Source organism: Saimiri boliviensis, chromosome 7, assembly GCF_048565385.1.
Source record: "Saimiri boliviensis isolate mSaiBol1 chromosome 7, mSaiBol1.pri, whole genome shotgun sequence".
In the NCBI taxonomy this organism is placed as follows: Eukaryota; Metazoa; Chordata; class Mammalia; order Primates; family Cebidae; genus Saimiri; species Saimiri boliviensis.
The window spans coordinates 78,486,449-78,510,321 of NC_133455.1; the positions used below are offsets into that span (position 1 = coordinate 78,486,449).

At 40.7% G+C, this 23,873-nt stretch overlaps 1 protein-coding gene, 1 long non-coding RNA gene and 1 other non-coding gene across 4 annotated transcripts in view; 2 read left to right on the forward strand and 1 right to left on the reverse strand.

Moving 5' to 3' along the window:
* The window catches only part of LOC141585142 (uncharacterized), an 85,946-nt gene that overhangs the window by 18,059 nt on the left and 44,014 nt on the right, over positions 1-23,873 (forward strand). The gene's annotated exons all lie outside the window — the stretch shown is intronic.
* LOC120365233 (U1 spliceosomal RNA) lies at positions 9,771-9,930 on the forward strand. The gene has a single exon (XR_005580240.1). It is a non-coding gene; the product is annotated as a U1 spliceosomal RNA (small nuclear RNA).
* Positions 21,138-23,873, reverse strand: part of C7H12orf56 (chromosome 7 C12orf56 homolog) — a 92,218-nt gene continuing 89,482 nt past the window's right edge. Inside the window, exon 13 of the mRNA XM_074402848.1 lies at positions 21,138-21,418. Within this exon, the coding sequence (XP_074258949.1) occupies positions 21,313-21,418 (106 nt within the window). The 3' untranslated portion in view covers positions 21,138-21,312. The remainder of the gene's footprint in view (positions 21,419-23,873) is intronic.

Below are 23,873 nucleotides of genomic sequence, written 5' to 3' on the forward strand. Positions count from 1 at the left end.
ATTTACTGTCAGGCCTGAGTTAAAACCCTGAGGACAAGAAGTTCCGCCACTTGGGCTTCAAACTGAGAAAGCTTTTTAAGCCCCTGCCTCCACCTTATACCCAATTAACACTCAGCCTGGGAAGCCTCCTTATTATAACTCCTTGAGTTAATGATAATCTTTTATTATGGTCTTTTCCCTAATGAATTCTTAGATTTCATTTTACTTGTCAGCTATATAATTGCCCTGCATTTCAGTTACTTCCATTTCTATTTTTAACGTTTGTTATTTTACATTTCTTTTTAAAAGAATTTAAACTTAAACACAACCTCTTATTTTAATAGTCAGCGTGCCCATATTTGCCGCTTTAAGATCTGGGTTCCTGTAGTTTCAACAGATCCTCAAGGTGTGCCACCTCCAGCTTATGGATTGATATTCTAGTCATGTTCAAGGCTGAAAACAGCTGCAAGAATTTGTCCTTGAAATTCTTTAGCAGTTGCTTCCAGTTGCTCAAGTTCAAATTTGGCCAGTCTGGTGGATCAGCCACTGGGACAGGATCATCACTGTGTTGTTACCCTCCCTGGGATAAACTGAGCAGGGCCAGCCTCTGGGCAGAACAAGTTATAGAAGGCACTGTTCCCAGAAATGAACGAGTTAATTCCTTCCGAACCTGCTAAGGAATCTGACCTAGTTTCTTGAAACTAGAATGTAACTTGAAAGTATAATTGGTTGCAAATGTGTTTCTTTCTTTCTTCAAAATTGCTTTTGAACCCTTGTGAGACAGGGAGAAGGCATTTCTCTTCACATGTACTCAGACTACCACCACCGATAAATTTGACTAACTTGTCATGAAAGCTGGGGGGCAAGGCCAAGTGTAGTAGCAGGTACCTGTAATTCCAGCACTTTGGAAGGCCAAGGCAGTTGGATTGCTTGAACTCAGGAGTTCAAGACCAGCCTGGCCAACATGGCAAAACCCTGCCTCTACTAAAAATACAAAATCAGCCAGGCATGGTGGCATGCACCTGTAGTTCCAGCTAGTTGGGAAAGATAACTTGAACCTGGGAGGTTGAGGCTTCAGTGAGCCAAGATCATGCCATTGCACTCCAACCTGGGTGACAAAGTAAGACCTTGTCTCAAAAAAAAAAAAAAAAAAAAAAAGTTGGGAAGCAACCAAAAAATATGATTTAAGAAAAGAATGTTTGGGTCTCTGGTTGAGGAAATCTATGAATGCATAGTTCATGTGGTTGCATTCAAGACCCCTATCTGTTTTGGGGAGTGTGTGTCGGGGAGTGTGAGATGGGTTCTCATAGTGTTACCCAGGCTGGTCTGGCACTCTTGGCCCCAAGCTATATCCTCCCATCACAGCCACCCAAGTAGCTGGGAGTACAAGTGTGTGCTGCCATTCCTGGCTTCTATTTTTTTGTTTTTGTTTTGCCCACTGAGTCTAGCACAATGCCAGGCACAAGGGCTCAGTGAATATTTGTTAATGAATGAATAAAAGGCTATTCACAATCTGACTCCTACCTACCATTCTAGTAGTAGTTCCCACTGCCCTTCTCAAACATACACACTTTCTACTCTGGCAAAATAACTATTGCGTTTCCTAAAAATCTCTCCTGCTTTCCCACTTCTGTACCTTTGCCGTTGCTGTACCCACTCTCTGAAATTATCTTCCCTCATATTTTAGACTATGAATATGTTACTATTTTTAAAGCCTCATCTCAAATGCTGCCTCCTTCATGAAAATGTTAGTGATTGTTTCAGTAAGATTATGAGCCTTTTCTCCTTCTAACCCTCATAAAACTTTGAATCTCCTGGTCATTTATTATCAACTACCTTATAGTTATTTTTCTGGCTAACTTGTTCCCCTTGTTTTATTGTAAACTTGTTAAAGCTAAGCACTAGGTCTTACTAATCTTTATACTGCTTAGCATATAGTTAATACTCTGTAATTTAGTGTTGAAATAATCAGTTTTGCTAGTGCTGTATACCATGAGCACCAGAAAATACACTTTTATTTCTCTTAAAATCCAAGCATTTTCATACATAGGCATTATTTAAACTCTAGAACTGTATGGGAAATATACCTCCATCAACATTTTCTTTCCAGTTAGTTCTACAGATTGAGCACTCATTAGGACTCTCCCTTTGTGCCTTGTGGACTTGTTTTTTATAGTGGCATAGGCATCATTAAAATTTATATCTTGTGCACCTCAGAGATGATCTTTAGAGCACTTTTTCTTATGACTATATCATTAAATTCTTAACTCCTCTGAACATGCATTCCTGTCATTCTTGCCTACATACTAAAAGGTGGCATTTCCCCGCATTCCCTCATTTACATTTGAGGCAAAGGTCTGCCCGGACCCTTGGGACTCTGCTTTCTGCATGTTATTAAACATTTCTTTCCATAAATGCCCTCTTCCTGACACTTAATGATAAAACCAAAGATTCTCTTCCAAGTTTTTAAAAATTAGCTATCGCCACCTGGGTGGCATAAAGTGAGGGGAGATGAAACACAAATTATCCTAGAATTGAGTGTGGAAGTGAACGACTGAGAAACTTCCCTCTTGAAAGCAGAAAAACTGCTATGTACTTCGTTTCCTAAAACTTCTAGCCCTCCTGAGGAAGGTTTGTAATATCTCATTTGGGAGACTGTGAAGTTTTGAGACAAAAGGCATAAAGAGGTAGACAAAATTGGTTGTTACAAAATTTGGGGTAGTCTTGACTCTGACCAGTGTCTGGGTAACAGTTCTGGATTTCAGTTGTCCAAGTCTTCTAAAAGTACAAATGTTCTGCCAGTCAAGCCATCACTAGTTTTTATTTTAAATAAAATTATCTTTTTCCCCATGCTCCTCCTTTTGCAATTTAGCTGTGATTCTGCCAATTTCCTCCTTTTCTCTTTGTCACTCACTCCCCATCTGCTTTCCCCCTTTTCTAGTCATATCCCTCTTTTTCCATTATTTTAATTTAATTTGTATCATAATATGTAGCCATAAAATACTTTTTTACTTTTTAAGGTAATTTCATAGTTGTCTCTTTTTTTTAATTAATTAATTAATTATTTTAAAGATGGGGTTTCACCATGTTGGCCAGGCTGGTTTTTAATTCCTGACCTCAGGTGATCCACCCACCTCAGCTTCCCAAAGTGCCAGGATTACAGGCGTGAGCCACCGCACTCAGCTTGTTGTCTCGTTCTAACTGATCTTCTCTTTTCAAAATATCTGTTTGTGATTGAAAACACCTTTTGAATTGTTTTCAATCACAAACAGATATTTTGAAAAGGAAGATCCAATACTATGAGAAAAAGAACCCAATACTATGAGCCAGATCCTGGATTAGGTGAAGAGATACAGTGGTAAACATATAATACATGACCCTGCTCATGGAGCTTATAGTCTAATGGAGGTATCATTAATTAAATATGAACATAAATAACTATGGTAATAACTACAAGTGTATAATATAGTAGGATCAGAAAGGAGAAAGCCTTAAGGAGAAAGCTCAGTTTTGTGGACCTAAGTACACATAAACCTGGTGAAGATTTATGTGTTTCAGGCACAAGGTCACAGCACGTAAAATGGGGGTGTGAAGGGGCTTGGCATTTCAAGGTAAAGAAAGAAGACCAATGTGGTGGGAACGTTGCAAGCCACAGGTAGGGTGATTTCAGGTGAGGTGGGTAGGGACCAGTACGTGCAGTGCCACCATAGGCCAGGTAAGTATTTTGGAATTAATTCTAAGAAAAATGGAAAAGCTATTGAAAGGCTTATATAAGGAAAGAATATTATCAAATTTGGTTATTTTAATAACAATGGGGAAATTGAAAATTCAGGGAGACACATACAAAAGCTTTTGCTGAGACAAGTATTGTGGAACACACCTGTAACCCGAGCTACTCAGGAGACTGAGGCAGGAGGATCATGAGGCCAGAAGTTCAGGTCTAGCCTGGGCAACATGGTGAGATCCCCATTTCTTAAAAAAAAAAAAAAAAAAAAAAAGAGAAGTGGATGGGATGTTTTTTAACTGTGCTGTAGATAGAACTCATAGGACTTAGTAGTTCAGTCCAGGATGAGTTTGGCTGTATTCTGCTTAGAGGAAGTGGTGAAATGGCGTTTCATGGAGCAGAGGACTCTCATTCAAGACTAACTCGATGATAAAGTATAGTATTTCATTATGGAAAGAAGCAGATGAAAGAAGGGTTAACTTCCATCTTACTAAAATATAAACTCCAGCTGGGCTCGGTGGCTCATACCTGTTATCAATCCCAGCACTTTGGGAGGCTGAGGTGGGCATATCATCTGAGGTCAGGAGTTCAAGACCAGCCTGGTCAACATGGGAAAACCCTGTATCTGCTAAAAATACAATAATTAGCCTAGCATGGTTATGCATGCCTGTAATCCCAGCTACTTGGGAGACTGAGGCAGGAGAATTGCTTGAACCCAGGAGGCAGAGATTGTGGTGAGCTGAGATCGCGCCACTGCACTCCAGCCTGGGGAACACAGCAAGACTCCATCTCAAAAAAATAAAATAAAAATAAATAAGTAAATAAAAATAAAATATAAACTCCACAAAGGGCAGAGTTTTTATTTCTTGTTCACTACTGTATCTCTAGCACCTGGAATAGTGCTCAATGCATAGTAGGCATAAAATATGTATTTGTGGAATGGACATGTAAAATCCCAAGTGCAGAACAAAAACTAAGCAGTTGCCTTGGCCAGGAGTCTGATTGCAAGAAGGAAATTTAAACCCTACCATTAGCCGCTCACATTAGCTCTCCAAAAGGACAGTGAGATGAAGCTTTGCTTTTCAGATCTGAAAAGGTTAGGAATTTAAGCTGACTAGCTGCTATAGACTGTATGTTTATGTTTCCCCAAAATTCATATGTTGAAACGTGACCCCTAATGTGCTTGTATTTGGAGGTGTGGCCTTCAAGAGGTGATTAGTTCATGTGGGTAGAGCCCTCACAAATGGGATTAGTGCCCTTATATCAGAGACTCCAGAGAGCTCCCTGGCCACTTCTGCTATATGAGGACACAGTGAGAGGACAGCCATCTGTGAACCAGGAAGCAGGCCCTCACCAGACACCAAATCTGCCAGTGCCTTGATCTTGAACTTCCCTTGCAGTTCCTTAAAACTGTGAGAAATAAATATTTGTTGTGTATAGGCCACCCAGTCTATGGCATTGTGTGATAGCAGCTTGAGTGGACTAAGACACTAACCAAATGGTCTAGAAGAAGAGAGACAGACAGAACGATGGCTTGTCTGGGAAGTGTGGCTGAGACCAAGTGAAGGTCCTTGCAACCAAGTAGCTGTGCAAGAACCCAATACAAGAAAACACAGTGAGTTTGAATGTACCTGAGTTCCTGAGCTGAATTCATGGCTGTAATTACAAACCACCAGGTGGTGAAGAGTTCATTATTGCTTACATCAAACATCTATAAGATAGATCCTTTCACCAGCAAGACCTGAGAACAAAGGACTTTCTGATTACAGTCAACTTCCAGCCCTGCTTAAGTGAGTCTTCCAAGCTTAAATAGCTGAAGCCACTAACAGGCTTCTGAAAGGAATCAGTTCATCTGGCGTCCTGCATGAATATCTCTACAACAGAAGTTGCCAACCTACCTACCACCTGCAAGACCATTTGGCCCACAGCCCACTGTTGTTTATTTTTTAACAGCTTGATTGAGATATAATTCACATATTATACAAAGCACCCTTTAAAGTGTGCAGTTCAGTGGTTTTCAGTATATTCACTGAGTCATGCAACCATCACTACAATTTTGTAACGTTTTCATCAACTCCCTCCCCGCAAAAACCCATGCCCTTCCAGCCCTGGGTAACTGCTAATCTACTTTCTGTCCTTGTAGATTTGCCTATTGTAGCATTTCATATAAAGGAAATCATACATTATGTGGTCTTTTGTGACTGGCTTCTTTCACCTTACTCCTGCAACAATGGCCATAATTTAAAAAAAAATTATGGCCATTGTTGCAGGAGTAAGGTGGTATCATATTGTGGCTTTGATTTGTATTTTCTTGATAATTGGTGATGTTGAGCATTTTTTCATATGATTGTTGGCCATTTGTATATCTTCTTTTGAGAATTGTCTATTCATGACCTTACCCCATTTTCATGGGATTGGTTTTTTTCTTGCTGACTTGTCTGAGTTTCTTGTAGATTCTGGATATCAGTCTTTTGTTGGATAGTTTGTGAAGATTTTCTCCCTCTCTGTGAGTTGTCTGTTTACTCTGCTGATTCTTTTGCTGTACAGAAGCTTTTTAATTTAATTAAGTTCCATTTTATTTATCTTTGTTTTTGTTGCATTTGCTTTTGGTTCTTGGTCATGAAGTTCTTGCCAAAGCTGATGTCTAGAAGGGTTTTTCCAATGTTATCTTTTAGAACTTTTATGGTTTAGGTCTTAGATTTAAGTCTTTGATTTATTTTGAGTTGATTTTGTTTTTTGTTTTGTTTTGTTTTTTAAGATGGAGTTTCACTCTTGTCGCCCAGGCTGGAGTGCAGTAGTGCAATCTCTGTTCACTGCAACCTCCACCTCCTGGGTTCAAGTGATTCTTCTGTCCTGGCCTCCCAAGTAGCTGGGATTACAGGCATGTGCCACCATGCTTGGGTAATTTTTGTATTTTTAATAGAGACGGAGTTTCACCATGTTGTTGAGGCTGGTCTCAAACTCCTGACCTCAAGCAATCCACCCGCCTCAGCCTTTCAAAGTGCTGGGATTACAGGTGTGAGCCACCACATCCGGCTGCTTGAGTTGATTTCGTAAAAGGTGAGAGATGAGGATTCAGTTTCATTCTCCTACATTTAACTTGCCAATTATCCCAGCACCATTTCTTGAATAGGGTGTCTTTTCCCCACTTTATGTTTTTGTTTGCTTAGAAATCAGTTGACTCTAAGTATTTGGCTGTATTTCTGGGTTCTCTATGCTTTTTCATTGGTCTCTGTGCCTATCTTTATACCAGTATCATGCCGTTTTCGTGACTATAGCCAGATAATAGACTTTGGAATTGGGAAATGTGATGCCTCCAGATTTGTTCTTTTTGCTTAGTCTTGCTTTGGCTATGTGGGCTCTTTTGGGGGTTCATATGAATTTTAGGATTTTTTTCCCAATTCTGTGAAGAATGATAGTGATATTTTGAAGGGAATTACATTGAATTTGTAGATCGCTTTTGGCAGTGTGGTCATTTTCACAATATTGATTCTACCCATCTATGAGCATGGCATGTGTTTCCATTTGTTTGTGTCATCTATGATTTCCTTCAGCAGTGTTTTGTAGTTTTGCTTGTAGAGGTATTACACCTCCTTGGTTAGATATATTCCTAAGTATTTTACTTTATTCATTTTTATTTTTTGCAACTATTGTAAAAGGGGTGAGTTCTTGATTCTTAGCTTGGTTGCTGTTGGTGCAGGGCTACTAACTTAAGTACATTGATTTTGTATCCTGAAACTTTACTGAATTCATTTATCAAATCTAGGAGCTTTTTGGAGGAGTCTTTGGGGTTTTCTAGGTATATCATTATATCCTTGGCAAACAGCAAGAGTTTGACTCCCCCCTTTACTGATTTGGATGCTCTTTATTTCTTTCTCTTGCCTGATTGCTCTGGCTAGAATACTTAATTTCTTCTTATTGCCAAATAATAGTCCATTATATGGCTAGGCCACATTTTGTTTATTCACCCATCAGTTGGTGGACATGTGAGTTCTTTCTACTTTTTGGCTATTATGAATAATGTGCTATGAATATTCCTGTACAAGTTTTTGTGTTGGCATGTTTTCATTTCTCTTGATACATACCTAGCAGTGGAATTGCCTGAGCATATAGTAACTATGTTCAACTGTTTGAGGAGCTACCAAACTTTTCCGAGGCAACTGTAGCATTTTACACTCCCAGGAGTAACCTATGAAGGTTCTCATTCTCCATATTCTTGCTAACACTTATCCATTTTTTTTATATAGCCATCCTAGGGAGAAGCTGTGTCTCACTGTGGTTTTGTTTTGCATTTCCATAGTCTGCAGCCTATTTTTATATATCTTGAAAGCTAAGAATGCTTTTTTACATGTTTTAATTATTGAAAAAAATGAAAATTTTATGACACATGAAAATCTGAAATTTAACAGTATCTATAAAGTTTTACAGGAATATAGCCATGTTCATTCATTGTGTATTTTCTGGATCTACTTTTCTTGCTGCAATGACAGAGTTTAGTACCTGCAACAGAGTCTATATGGCCTGCAAAGTCTAAAATATTTGCTATCTGGCCTATTACAGGAAAGGTTTACCAACACTTTATCTACAATTATAATTGGATGAGACTACAAAGAATCTGGTGTGGGAAGGAGAAATTTCCCTGTGGAAATGTATGGTTTCAGGGGTTTTGTTTTGTTTTGTTTTAAATAAAAGCAGAACAAGGGAAGAAATCAGGATGTCAGGGGGCATAGGGAGATCATCATTTTCACCTGAATCATAATTAATAAGATCCTTTCAACTTTGGGCCCTTCCAATCCTGTAAAATTCTCCTAGAGTTCTATTTATAATTTCCTGCTCTGATCGTATCATCTAACTCATCAGAAATCTACAGGGATTCCCCATCACCACAGCCCTCTCGGTTAGTTAGGACCACTTAGGTCCTGCGTGATCTGACCTTGTCTTACCTTTCCAGCCTTATTTTCTTACACTCACCTTTAACAGGACCGGACACCCAGCCCTGAATTTCAGGATTCTGTGCTTTTGCTCAGATTTTTTTTTTTTTTTTTTTTTTTTTTTGACAGGATCTGGCTCCGTTTCCCTGGCTGGAGTGCAGTAGCATGATCGCAGCTCACTGCAACCTCTGCTTCCCAGGCTCAAACCACCCTCTCACCTCAGCCTCCTGGGTAGCTGGAATCATAGGTGCATGCCACCATGCCTGGCTAATTTTTGTATTTTTGTAGAGATGGGGTCTCACTTTGATGCCCAGGCTGATCTTGAACTCCTGAGCTCAAGCCATCTGCCCACCTCGATCTCCCAAAGTGCTGGAATTACAGGCGTGAGCCACCATGCCCAGCACTCATACTTTCTCATCTACTTAGAATGCTTTTCTCTTTTCCAAATCCTAGAGATGCTTTAATTGTTGTTATTGTGAAATATTTCAAGCATGCAAAGAGACATCTGTGAACTCATCGCCAAGCTTTGTCAAATCTTATCATTTTGTCATGTTCCTTTAGTTCTTTGAAATATTACAGACTTAGATATGTTTTTAAAACTCCTCAAATGCCAGCTCTTCTAAATGGGCCTCCTTGATATACTCAGTCAGAATTACCTACATTTACCTACAGGGAAAGCTACTCAGTCCCTCGTATGATGATGTCTTTGAGCGTTCTTTATTATGGTCATTCCTGTAGAGTGCTACAAAGATGACTAGGTAATCCAAGGAAGAGACACTTAAAAAATTTTTGTGTGTTTATTTTTAAAAGTACATTAGAAATATGCACATATGGCCAGGCATGGTGGCTCATGCCTGTAATCCCAATACTTTTAGGAGGCCGGGGCAGGAGGATTGCTTGAGCCCAGGAGTTCAAAACCAGCCTGGGCAATATAGTGATACCTCTTCTCTACAAAAAAAAAAATTTATTTAATTAGCCAAGCATAGTGGCATGTGCCTGTAGTCCTAGTTATTCAGGAGGCTAAGTGGGGAAGGTTGCTGGAGCCCAACAAATTGAGGCTGCCGTAAGCTGAGATTGTGCCACTGTACTCCAGCCTGGGCAACAGAGTGAGATCCTGTCTTCAAAAAAGGAAAAGAATACTTACCTGGCAGGGGAGATACCATGATCACGAAGGTGGTTTTCCCAGGGCGAAGCTTATCCATTGCACTCCGGATGTGCTGACCCCTGCGATTTCCCCAAATGTGAGAAACTCGACTGCATAACTTGTGGTAGTGGAAAGTGTATTCGCGCTTTCCCCTGGTTTATTTAATATCTTTATAAAAATTTTAAAAAATTTTTTTAATTTAAAAAGGAAAAGAATGAAAAAGAAAGAAAAGACAAAAAATGGGCCCAGGATGGTAACTCAGGCCTATAATCCCAGCACTTTGAGAGGCTGAGGCAGGTAGATCACTTGAGGTCAGGAGTTTGAGACCAGCCTGGCCAACATGGTGAAACCCCGTCTCTACTTAAAATACAAAAATTAGCTAGTTGTGGTGGCACATGCCTATTATCCCAGCTACTCAGGAAGCTGAGGCATGAGAATCACTTGAACCTAGGAGGCAGAGGTTGCAGTAAGCCAAGATTGTGTCACTATACTCTAGCCTGGGTGACAAAGCAAGACTCCTTACAAAAAAAAAAAAAAAAAAAAAAAACCACAAAAGTTATTTAAAACTATGGGCCAGGTGCGGTGGCTTACGCCTGTAATCCTAGCACTTTGGAAGGCAGAGGTGGGCAGATCACAAGGTCAAGAGTTTGAAACCAGACTGACCAACATAGTGAAACCCCATCCCTACTAAAAATACAAAAAAAAATTAGCTGGGCATGGTGGTGCATGACTGTAATCCCAGCTACTCATGAGGCTGAGGCAGGAGGATTGCTTGAATCCAGGGAGCAGAGGTTGCAGTGAGCTGAGATTGGGCCACTGAATTCCAGCCTGGAAACAGAGCAAGACTCTGTCTCAAAAAAACAGACAAAAACAAAACAATATAGCTAGAACACCAAATCTGTGATTTCCCAGGTATTTTTTAGGACAAGGCTAAGGTAAGTACAAATATTGGGAAACTATTGAGTAATATTAAGAAAATATCGAGTAAAAACATTGATTAAATCTGTACTGAGTATTATTATACAGACGATACAGCAAAGAATTTAAAGGTTGTGTTCAAATAATTTAGAAAGATTAACTTACTGGAATGTAAGTTCTCGACAGTGGAGGCCCAGTTTTATTTCTTTTTCTATACCCTAAGTAACGAACAAACACAGAATAGATGCTTACTGAATCAGTTTCTTTTTGAGGCAGAGAGATCTTTGAAAATCATATGAAACCTCCTAAACCTTCTGACAGATAACTTTTAAGACATTTTCCCCACACCGAGCGCCCATGCTGGGGACAAATGATACATTCTCCCCTCTTCCTTCCCTGCCCATGATGACAAGTTGCCCCAGCTGGGGCTTGATAGATACTAAATAGTGCTAATAATAGTCATCCTCTGAAGGAATGAGGACTTGAGGTTGCCAAGATGCTCTGTTTTGCTCCAACAAACTAATCTCAGCATATTTCAGTTTGTGTGCCACTTTCATTCTTGGATATGGTCCAACACAAACACACACACACACACACACACACACACACACACACACACTTTCTCTCAAAACACTTTTTTAGATAAACATTTCTCAGTCTCCTTAAAAATCACTATTTTATTCTATCTTTTCATTATTGTTAATACCAAACTATTTGAAGTCACGTTGGCAACTGGATTTCATCTTGAGACTTGTCATTGGAGGAATCATTTTGTTGTGTAGCAATCCCAATTCACAATGTCAGCCAAATTATGTCATGTGGTTGCAAAACTGCTGTCCTGCCTTCCAGCTTTTCTGAGTAAATGTGACTCTTCGAGAAGTTTCGTTCTTCTTATCCTAAAATGACCTTTTATGCTCTCATATCTCAGGGGAGTCTAATTGTGATGAAATCTTTTGCTCTATTTCCTTTCTTATGACCTGTGTTTTGAGGTGGTATTTTAGGGGTGTGGGGAATAGGGGAACTACAGAGGTCTGAGTCACAAAAGGAGATCTGAACAGGATATCTGAAGTTCAGTAGGACCCTCAAAGCTTCACTCATATTGGACTAGAGATGCTTCCTGAGAGAAGTCTATCAAAGTTCTGTAAATGATATTGACCCCCTTTGTTTCCCAACTCCTACTGTTAAGACACAAGTCTTTACTGATCTTAAAACACTAGGCCAGGACGGCTGTAACTAGAGTGTATAGCTTTATACTTTATTGCCCGAATGAGGACACTTTAAAATTTTTCAATAGTTTTTTGGGTACAGGTGGTTTTTGGTTACATCGATGAGTTCCTTCATGGTGAATTTTGAGATTTTAGTGCACCTGTCCCCCAAGCAGTGTTCACTGTACTCATATAGTCTTTTATTCCTTCCCCATCACACTACCACCCCTCGTCCCCAAAGCCCTTTATATCACTCCGTATGTTTTTGTGTCCAAATGAGGACACTTGTGAAACTGAAAGTCGATGCTGGGGAAAAAAGACATAAGCCGGGGCCCCCACAGGCAAACCATGCCATCAAGTCAGCATACCTAAAATACTTTGAACCCCTTATCCTCTATTCATAAAGGTCAAATTGGGGTCTCTATATTTCTTTTTTGTTGTTGTTTTCTTTTTCTTTTTGTTGTTGTTGTTGTTGAGATAAGGTCTTGTCCTGTTGCCCTGGCTGGAGTGTAGTGGCAAAATCATGGCTCACTGTGTAGCCTCGACTTCCCAGGGTCAAGTGATCCTCCCACCTCAGCCCCCAACCCAAGTAGCTGAGGCTACACACATGCACCACCATATCTGGCTTTTTTTGGTTTTGGGGGGATTTTGCCATATTTCCCAGGCTGGTCTCAAACTTCTGGCTCAAGCGATCCTCCTACCTCAGCCTCCCAAAGTGCTGGGGTTCCAGGTATGAGCCACCATGCCTGGCCTAGATTTCAACTTGAAAGTCTATAGGATGGCTGGGAATGTGGCTCACACCTGTAATCCCAACACTTTGGGAGGCTGAGGCAGGCAGATCGCTTGAGCCTGGAAGTTTAAGACCAGCCTGGGCAACATTGTGAGACCTCTCTACAAAAAAAAAAAAATTGATTAGGTATGGTAGCACACACATGTAGTCCAGCTACTCAGGAAGCTGAGATAGACTGCTTGAGCCCAGGAGGTCAAGACTACAGTGGGCCATGCTCCAGCCTTAGTGACAAAGCAAGACCCTGTCTCAAAAACAAAACAAAGCAAAATCACACATATAAGATCCCCAGTGTCACTAATCATCAGGGAAATGCAAGCCAAAACTATAGTGAGATATCACCTCACAGTTGTTATGATGGCCATTACCAAAAATACATAAAATAAATGTTGATGAGGATATAGAGAAATTTGAACATGTGTACACTGTTGGTTGGAATGTAAAATGCTGCAGCTATATGGAAAACAGTATGGAAGTTCCTCCAAAAAATTAAAAATTGAACTGTTGTATGATGTAGCAATATCATTTCTGGTATTTATCCAAAAGAATTCAAAACAGGATCTTGAAAACATATTTGTACTCCCATGTTCATTGCTGTGTTATTCACAACAGCCAAGAGGTAGAAAAAAACAATGTCTACCAGTGGATAGATAAAGAAAATGTGGTATATACACACAGTGGCATATTATTCAGCTTTTTAGTGGACCGTCCTGTAATATCTGCCATTATTTATAACATTGTTTCTATGGAGAAATTATTCTGTCTTCCACATAGCTGACCTACAAATGAAGGTCTTAAAAAGAGAAGGAAATCCCGTCACATGCTGCAACAAGAATTTGGAAGACATTGTACTAAGTGAAATAAGCCCATCTCAAAAAAACAACAACACTGAAGGATTCTTCCTACATGAGGCATCTAAGGGAGTCAAACTCATAGAAACAGAAACTAGAATGGTGTTTTTGGAGAGGGGAACATTAGTTGCAGTTCGGTGGATACAGGATTTCAGTCATGCAAGATGAGACACTTCCAGAGATGTGCTGTACATCAACGTGCATATAGGTAACAATCATGTACACTTAAAATTTTGTTAAGAGGGCTTTTCACAAGATGGCACCAAAAGCAAGGAAGGAAGCTCCTGCCCCTCCTAAAGCCAAAGCCAAAGCAAAGGCTTTAAAGGCCAAGAGGGCAGTGTCGAAAGGTGTCCACAGCCTCCACAGCCACAAAAAAAGAGATCTGCACATCACCCACTTTCTGGCAGCCCAAGACACTGCAGCTCTGGAAGCAGCCCAAGTATCCTCAGAAGAGCGCCCCCAGGAGAAACAAACTTGACCACTCTGCTATCATCAAGTTTTGGCTGACCGCTGAGTCTGCCATGAGGATAAAAGACAACAACACACTTGTGTTCGTTGTGGATGTTAAAGCCAATAAGCACCAGGTCTAACAGGCTGTGAAGAAGCTCTGTGACATTGATGAAGCCAAGGTCAACACCCTGATTTGGCCTGATGGAGAAGGAGGCATATGTTCAACTGGCTCCTAATTACAGTGCTTTGGATGTTGCCAACAAAATTGGGATCATCTAAACTTAGTCCAGCTAATTCTAAATATATGTATGTCTTTTCACCATAAAAAAAAAATTGTTAAGAGGATACATCTCACATATGCGTTTTTCACAATTAAAAAAAAAAGAAGAAAGAAAATCAATGTTTCATAGGTTAGACCAAAGTTTTGCCTTTCTCTTCCTGATTCAACTATGCCCTCTGGTGGTGATAGTTGCTAATAGAAGTAAAATAACTCCACTCCTTTATATCCTTTCCTAATTCATTTGTAGGTCAGCTGTGTAGAAGACAGAATAATTTCCCTGTAGAAACAAGGTTGTAAATAATGGCAGATGTTGCAGGACAACCCACCAAAACTCATATGAATCTTAATTGAAATAGTATTGATAGTAGCCCTATGTCACTTGATTTATACCCTCCTTCCTCTGCCCACGCTCCTTGTTGGCAAAACAAATGAAAAATTCCATATCCACAGTCACTGCTACTCTGTCCCCATCACCATCAGAAGTAGAAAGAGAAAAAATAAGGGAACAGGATTCGTGCTTCAGCCAAATCTAACATCTTTATTTATAGGCACACCTTCTGTCCAGAAACCCCACACCCTCCTAGGGCCTTCAAAGGAGTGGACCACCTAGAAGAAAACTTAAAGGTCCTCTGTGCCTCTTTCAGAATCTTGGGGCAAATATTAAGAAAATTTTGCCTTCTTCTCTCTTGCTTAACCCATAGTCCTTAGCTCTCCAGGGTTTCACCATGTTGCCCAGGCTGGTCTTGAACTCTTGGATTCAAGCAATCCACCTGCCTCAGCTTCCCAAAGTGCTGGGATTAAAAGTATAAGCCAGTGTGCCCAGCCAATAACTCCAAAGTCAAAGTCACCAGAGTCCAGAGTCAAAGTCACCTTCTAAGTAGAAGGCAACAAAAAAGAAAAAGAAGGCCAGAAAAAATAAAATGGAAAAAAAACCCCTCGTCTATCCAAGGTCTGCTCATACCTGGAAATCTCTCCAATGTATAACCAATAAATTTCCAAAGACCTAGCCTTTTCCCAGCTTTATGAAACTTTCCCCTAGTCCCTTCTAGGCTGGCTGGAAGAAGGAAGGGGTGGGGTGAGGGAATGAACAATCCCAGTCTAGTTGGCATAATCATATTCTATCAATGCTTGCTTGTCTTTTTTTTTTTTTTTTTTTGAGATGGAGTCTCACTCTCACCCAGGCAGGAGTACAGTGGCACGACCTTGGCTCACTACAACCTCTGCCTTCCAGGTTCAAGTGATTCTCCTGCCTCAGCCTCCCGAGTAGTTGTGATTACAGACATGTGCTGCCACGCTGGGCTAATTTCTGTATTTTTAGTAGAGATGGGGTTTCACCATGTTGGCCAGGTTGATCTTGAGCTCCTGACCTCAAGTGATCCACCCTCCTCAACCTCCCAAAATGCTGGGATTCTAGGCATGCGCCACCGCACCTGGCTCAATGTTTGATTTTCTTATGTGCTCAACTATTGTTTGTGTTATATGATTCCCAGGGCCTCTTTCCCAGGAAGGGACAGGAATGACATGGACCTTGCTGTATGTAAATACATTTTTTTTTTTAGTTGGTTGATTGTTTAGACAGGGTCTCACTCTGTCTCCCAGAATAGAGTGCAATGGCACCATCATAGTTTACAAAATCCTATTTTGAAGGAACTAGAAAACTGGAATATTATCAAATCCATTCAAAGTGACAAGAGGAAAAAAATCTGTATTATTATTTCAGTGATATAGGAAAAAAGAGCTGGAAGAGCATATAAACAAGTAAAAACACTTAGATTGCTTAGAATGAACTGATGTTAGTGCATTACTTAATTTGGAATTACTGGGCTGGGTGCAATGGCTCACACTTGAAATCCCAGCACTTTGAGAAGCTGAAGTGGGTGAATCATTTGATTCCAGGAGTTTGACATCAGCCTGGGCAGCATGGTGAAACCCCATCTCTACAAAAAAATACAAAAATTACCTGGGCTTGGTGGTACATGCCTGTAGTCCTAGCTACTCTGGGGGCTGAGATGGGAGGATTACTTGAGCCTGGGAAGTTGAGGCTGCAGTGAGCTGAGATCATGCCACTGCACTCCATGCACTCCAGCCTGGGTGACAAACTGAGACCCTGTCTCAAAAAAAAAAAAAAGGAAGAAAGGAAGAATTTGGAATTACCCTAACATTGCTATAATGCACAATTTTGTTTAATAATAAATAAAAATATTGACTGTTTTACATTCGTCAAAATGCAAAACTTCAAAACTTAAGAGGTTTAACACAGCCCTTCATTGTATCTCACAATTCTGTGGATTGGATGGACAGTTCTTCTATAGGTCTCACTTGGGTTTCCCACGTGTTTGCTGTGAAAGGGCAGCTGGTGCTCTTGTGTATGGTCTCTCCATGCACCTGATGTCATCCTCCAAGGCTTCTCTACATTATGGCTCGGAAACAGAAGCTGCCAGACCCAGACCGTCTTAAAGTCTGGAGTCAGAAATCCTAGAACTACCTCCACATTCTTCTGGTCAGAATATCACAGGCTCAGCCCAGGTGAGAGCAGAAGGACACAAACTTCACCTCTTTTTTTTTTTTTTTTTTAGGGTTCTATTCCTGTCACCCCAAGGCTGGAGTACAGTGGCATGATCTTGCCTCACTGTAACCTCCACCTCCCAGGTTCAAGCGATTATTCTGCTTCAGTCTCCTGAGTAGCTGGGACTGCAGGCATGCTTCACTACACCAGGCTAATTTTTGTATTTTAAATAGCAACAGGGTTTTGCCATGTTGCCCAGGCTGATCTCTAACTCCTGATCTCAAGTGATCTGCCCAAAGTGCTGGGATTATAGGTATGAGCCACTGCACCTGGCCAAACTTCACCTTTTGATGTAAGGAGTAACATGCAAATAGAGCGAGCTGGTATTGTTTAGAACATGTTTGGAGATCAGCTATCACATTAACTTTTTAAAAAACCATACTGGCCAGGTGCAGTGGTTCATGCCTATTATCCCAGCACTTTGCGAGGCCGAGGCTGGCAGATCGCCTGAAGTCACGAGTTCGAGACCAGCCTGGCCAACGTGGCAAAACCCCTGTCTCTACTAAAAATACAAAAATAAGCTGGGTGTGGTGGTGCGTGCCTATAATCCTAGTTACTCAGAAGGCTGAAGAAGGAGAATCACTTGAACTCAGGAGGTGGAGATTGCAGTGAGCCAAGACTGCGCCACTGCACTCCAGCCTGGGCAACAAGAGCAAAACTCAGTCTAAAAATCTATATGTATATATTCAAATTAGTCTGCCCTCCAATGCTCTGTAGATCAGGGGTTCTACGAGTATAGTGGCTGGTCTTCAGATTGGTTCAGGAAATAAGGACAGTACTTGTTAGTCTATAAATTCTTACCCAGCTTTGTTACTTTAACAATAAATACCCCAAATCCTTACTGCTTGTCAGACACCATGCTATGTGCTTACGTTTTCATTTAAATCTCCTAACACCTTATGCAGTAGGTTATGTTATCTTTGCTTTAACTGCAGCTTACAAATATTAACTTCCTAAGATCCAAAACTAGTGCAGAACTGGAATTTAAACCATTTTGGTCTCAAAACCAGTGTTGATACCCCCTATTATATACATGAAATTTTAAAATTATAAATAATTCTGTATATAATCATATATAATCTCTATATATTACTTACTTTTTTTTGAGATGGGTGTCTCACTCTGTAGCCCAAGCTGGTGTACAGTGGCACAATCTTGGCTCAGTGCAACCTCCGCCTCCCAGATTCAAGCGAGTCTCGTGCCTCAGCCTTCCCCGAGTAGCTGGAACTACAGGCACGTGCCACCACACCTGGCTAATTTTTGTATTTTAGTAGAGACAGGGTTTCATTCTGTTGCCCATGTTGGTTTCAAACTCTGTAGCTCAAGTGATCCACCCGCCTTGGCCTCCCACAGTGTTGGGATTACAGGCATGAGCCTCTGTGCCTAGGCTATTTACATATATTTTTAAATGGTAGAGCTGATGACTGTGGGAGTAAGTAGGGGTAGTAAATGGCAATACTTGTATTATAAAGGTGGTCAAAGGGTTTAGAATCTTGATGCTGGCTTGAAAACTGTCCATGTGTACTTGCCTTTTTGGTAAGCCCTTGGATTCTTAACAAGCATGTATGTGATCTTCATAGTCAAATTTTTCTACAATTAGATTTCCTGAAAAATAATTATTTTGTAGGTGAGGTCAGTATTTAGTTAAAATGTTAAATGTGTCTGAGCACTAATAGAGATGGATTATTCTATGATTTTTCTTGCTTTTGACAACAACGCAAACCAAAAGCACACAGCAGAAAAGAATTGTGGCTGGATAATCCTTCAAAGTATTAGTTTCTGGTCCCAGACTGTGCAAATGAATAGACATGAGTTGTACAGAGTAGACTGAAGGAAATCAGGGTGACAAATATTCCACCATTAGCTCTCCAAAAAAACACTGCGTTTAGCTGCACATGAAAAGATTCAGATACATTTTGACAGAGCTTTTGCTCCCAGAGATTAAATAAAGTAGGAGCTTGGGGCAAAGAGAGGAGTGGGAGAGGAGTGGCAGAATCTCATGGGAGAGAAACCCCAAGCCCTCACCAGAGCCTGCACAGCTGCTAGCCCAGATCCAGGGCACTGCTTAGAAGCTGAGGCAGAGCTGAGTTGATCCTCTTGTCATCCTGTGGATTCTATCATTCACCAGCACATCCTTTGTCCAGTTTGAGGTGATACTTGCCTGTGTTCCAAGAATCTTTTCATATTCGTTTGATTGACTGTCTCTTGAAAATAATCCCCTATCTAATGGCCAGGATACTCAGAAACACCATTTTGCTCCTCTCTCTGCCCCCAAGATGGAGGTAGAAAATGGACTCCTCATTGGGTAATGAAGGAAAAGGCTTGGACACTTTATGGGGTGATGGCTGGTGACAGCAGAAAGGGAAACTCCAGGTAAAAAGAAAGGAGGTTTACTTGCACTTAGTGCAAAATCATCCACTGAGCCAAGGTAGCAGAGAAACACACTACTCCATTTCAGAGTGTTAAATGTCTTGTCACAGGCAGAGAATGCCAGAGCTGGAAGAGAAGTTGGAGAACAGCTAGTCCCACCCTTCCACATATCAGAGGAAGCCCAGAAAGAAACAAATGTGGTCTGGAAAAGGGCCTGACTTGCTTGAAGTCAAAGAGCTGATCATTTGGCTCTGTCAGAACCTGGAAAAAAATGTCCTAAGTGAACATCATCTCCACTGCCCAACACAGGTGAATCTGGCTTAAGAGCTCTTTCTTTGGAGGAAGATTTTTCTCTCATCCTCCCTCAAGTCATAGTAAGTTGAATGGAGAGTCCAGTTCCTATGTTCTTAGACGTCCAAATTCAATAGCTCACAGTGATACCGGTTAAGTATTTGTGGAATTAAATTAGTTTATGGCATAAAATATAGTGAAGACAAGTTTTTAAATGGTTGTGGGAAAGCCGTAATTGTTCATGGACAATTTACATTTCGTAGAGACTCTATGGGACTACACAAATTAGCCCACAGATGCCTGAAACAGAGTGGCATAATGCACTTAATTTTGTTGAAGTCCAAGTTTCTTTCACTGTGATAAAGGAGGAACTGACATTCTGTACAGCTATGCCTGTGTTCTGTTCATTCTTCTAAGAATACTTTGGTCACTAGAATTTGTCAGGTGGAGGAGGAGGGTGTCATCCTATTGCTCAGTGTTTCTCAAATAGCCACTTTGTAGCTTATATTCCCCACAACAGTTTATCTTAGGATGTTTCGTGGCTTCATGCCACTCACCATTATTACACCAGTGAAACTCACCAGATTATATTTTCTGTATTCACTCTCCACAGGCTTCTGTTCCCTTGATAGTTTTTTGTCTTAGAAGCTTTTTTTCTGGAGAAAAACTAACATTTAGCACCACTCTATTTATGTAAGGATGAATGTAGGTTTCTTTGTAGCAGATTTTAAAACTTTGGCATCAGCCCTGGTGGCTTTTGGTGCAGGAACTAAGAGACCCTTTAGTGTTCTACCTGGAGGCGTGGCTGGCGGATGAGATCTTGGGTGAGTGACCCCAGGCCCAGACCAAGCTATAATTCCAGAAATGTAGTGGAAGAGCCAGGCCCTGCTGATGGTGGACATAGTGGACTCTAAGAACCTAGTTGAAATCACAGTTTTTGGATGGCTTCGTGTACAGAATCAGATGAAGAGCCTGCTCCTGCCTAGTATGGTTTTACTGAGAACACTGTGCCTGAACTGAGAAGATAAAACACCCTTGAGAAGAACTTGAGTGCCCGTGCCTCAGGCCCCCACACTCCCCACAATTCTGTTGCTTAAGACAACAGAACTATTGTCAGGAGCATTTTGAGAACTTTCTTGCTTTTGCTGCTAAGGTTGAAGAGAAGCAAGTACAGCATTCCTAAATCCCTGCATTCCTTTTTCCTGTGTCTTGATGGATAGTGATTTATTTTGCAGCAAGAGTGAGTTTGAAGAACTACTCTAATAAAGAAACGGGTCCTTTTCCCAATGGCATAGAGATCTTTGCACACTTATAATAAAGCAAATTTATTTTAAAAAGATTTTTTTTTTTTTTTTGAGACGGAGTTTCGTCTTGTTAACCAGGCTGGAGTGCAATGGCGCGATCTCGGCTCACCGTAACCTCTGCCTCCTGGGTTCAGGCAATTCTCCTGCCTCAGCCTTCTGAGTAGCTGGGATTACAGGCACACGCCACCATGCCCAGCTAATTTTTTGTATTTTTAGTAGAGACGAGGTTTCACCATGTTGACCAGGATGGTCTCGATCTCTTGACCTCGTGATCTACCCGCCTCAGCCTCCCAAAGTGCAGGGATTACAGGCTTGAGCCACCGCACCCGGCCCTATTTTTTAAAATTTTAAACTTCTCTTAGAAAGGTATCGATGGCATATTACATTAAAATCTTTGTTTATAGGACTCAGAAATAGCCAGATATTAAACAAATCAAAAAAAGTTCCTCATGAATATCAAATTGACTCCTGATTAACAGTTTATACTCTAATTAACATTATATATATTGTTTCTATTTAACCAATTTCAGAACTTCATGAAAAAGTTGAGTGGTAGGTTGAGTAATGGGATAACACAGCGGGAGCCTTTTCTTCAAGGCTGGCATGTGAATAAAGTACCTGCAAATCATAAAAAGAAACAAAATAGAGCTTTAAAAATAAGAACTTTCACAGTGGTCACATCAGTACATTCACACTCACTGGCTAGGGTTGTTGTGTGTGGAAGTCTAAGCTATAAGACTTGGTCAGCATTTTCAGCCCTCCAATCTCCCCCATTTTGGACCTAGAAAATCTCTGACATGTGGACTGTCCTCATCACAGTCTAAGCAGAGGCTCCTGCCTCTTGGTTTATCAGGCAATGCACAGTGAGGAGCTGAAACGAAAGTGTCAAGCCGTGGTGACTACTAGGGCCAAGTCAAGAGGGAAGGGTACAGGTCATCCTCATGGCCTCAGTAAAAGCCTAGGAAAGGCCAGAGGAAGAGGCAAAAATGAAAAGTCCTTCAGCCATCCCCTTGGATGACTTAAAAGAATGGTTCTCAACCTGAGTGCACATTGGAATCGCCTGGAGAGCTTTATCTTTAAAATACCACTGCCCTGGTACCGCCCCAGACAAACAAAAACAGAATTTCTACATATGAGACTGGGTTATCAGTATTTTTTAATAGGTTGAGTATCTCTTATCAAAAATGATTGCGATCAGACATGTTTTGGAGTTCAGATTTTTTTCAGACTTTGGACTATCTACATTATATTTAGGGGCTGGGCATCCCTAATATGAACATGTGAAATCTACATGTGAAATGCTACAATGAGCATTTCCTTCGAGCATTGTGTTGGTGTTCAAATGATTCTGGATTTTGGAGTGTTGTAAATTTTGAATTTTTGGTTTAGGGATGCTCAGCCTGTAGTTATTCTGGTAATTCTAATGCAAAATGAGTTTAAAACACTAGTTTGAAACAAGAATCCAAACCTAAATGGCCACCAGTAATGTAATTTAAGGGGGTAAGAGTAATCGAGAGAGTGGAGATGGTAGCAAACTAAACAGTACATGATGCACCTAAGGGGGTAGCTACAGTTGTCACCTACAACTGCCTAACTGTTGTCACCTACAAGTGTGACACCACTTTGCTAGTTGTCCTGGTTCTTGGATGTTCATATATAAGTTTTAAAAATTGGATTGTATGATACATGCTACAATGTGGATAGCCTTGAAAACATTAAGCTTAGTGAAATAAGTCAGACACAGAAGATCATATATTATATGATGCATTTATATGGAATGTCCAGAACAGGCAAATCCATCACAACAGAAAATAAATTAGTGGTTTTCAGGGGTTGGGAAGAGGAGAAAATGTAATGTGATTGCTTAATGGGTACTGAGTTTCTTTTGAGGTGATGAAAATGGTGTGCAATTAGATAGTTATGGTTGTAAAATATTGTGAACTATATTAAAAATGCTGAATTGTATATTTTAAAATGGTAAATTTCATGTTATGTGAAATTTACCTTACATTTTTTTTTAAGTGAGGAGGGAAGAGATGGGAACTGGGTTATTCAGACCAACTTAGAGCCAAACAAATTCCTTTTATGGAAGTTAGAATGGAACACCTCATGGAAGACAAAAAGTCCGTGGCTGGGTGTGGTGGCTTACATCTGTAATCCTAGCACTTTGGGAGCCCAAGGCAGGTGGATCACTTGAGGTCAGGAGTACGAGATCAGCCTAGTCAACATGATGAAACTCTGCCTCTACAAAAAATACAAAAATTAGCTGGGTGAAGTGGTGTATGCCTGTAGTCCCAGCTACTCAGGAGGCTGAAATGGGAGCGGGGGATCACTTGAGCCCAGGAGGTGGAGGTCGCAGTGAGCCAAGATCACAGCACTACACTCCAGCCTGGACAACAGAGTGAGACCCTGTCTCAAAAAAAAAAAGTCTATAAATTGGGCTGAAGTTTTTTAAAAAAGACAATCTAAGGCCATAATATATGCCTCCACATCCTTTTCATCCAAACAAATGGCAAAGCTATGTCTGTTGTACTCTTTTCATCTTAAGTCAGAGACAGCCTGGGTTTTCTTCTTAATAGGTGCTATGCAGGGCTGCACTGTTAAGTGCACTTAGCTTTGCCAGCCTATAAATAGAAATGGAACCCCTGAGGTGCAGAAGAACAGGCTGGTGGGTGAAGCCAATGCTGGCTACTGCTCTTTCTTACTGTTCTGTTACTGAGAGGGGTACAAACAAAGCCCCTGATAACCATGTTCATTAATTGTTACTCCTTTATCAATTGCTTCTGTCCAATAACTCAACTGTAAGTCGCAATCCATAGTTTATTATCCTCTTCAGTGAAGTTTATCACACTTTTTATTTTTGAGACAGAGTCTCCCTCTGTTGCCCAGGCTGGAGTGTGTCGGCATGATTTCAGCTTACTGAAACCTCCACCTCCCAGGTTCAAGTGATTCTCCTGCCTCAGCCTCTCAAATAGCTGGGATTACAGGTGTGCACCACCACGTCCAGCTAATTTTTGTATTTTTAGTAGCAATGAGGTTTTGCCATGTTGGTCAGCCTGGTCTCAGAACTCCT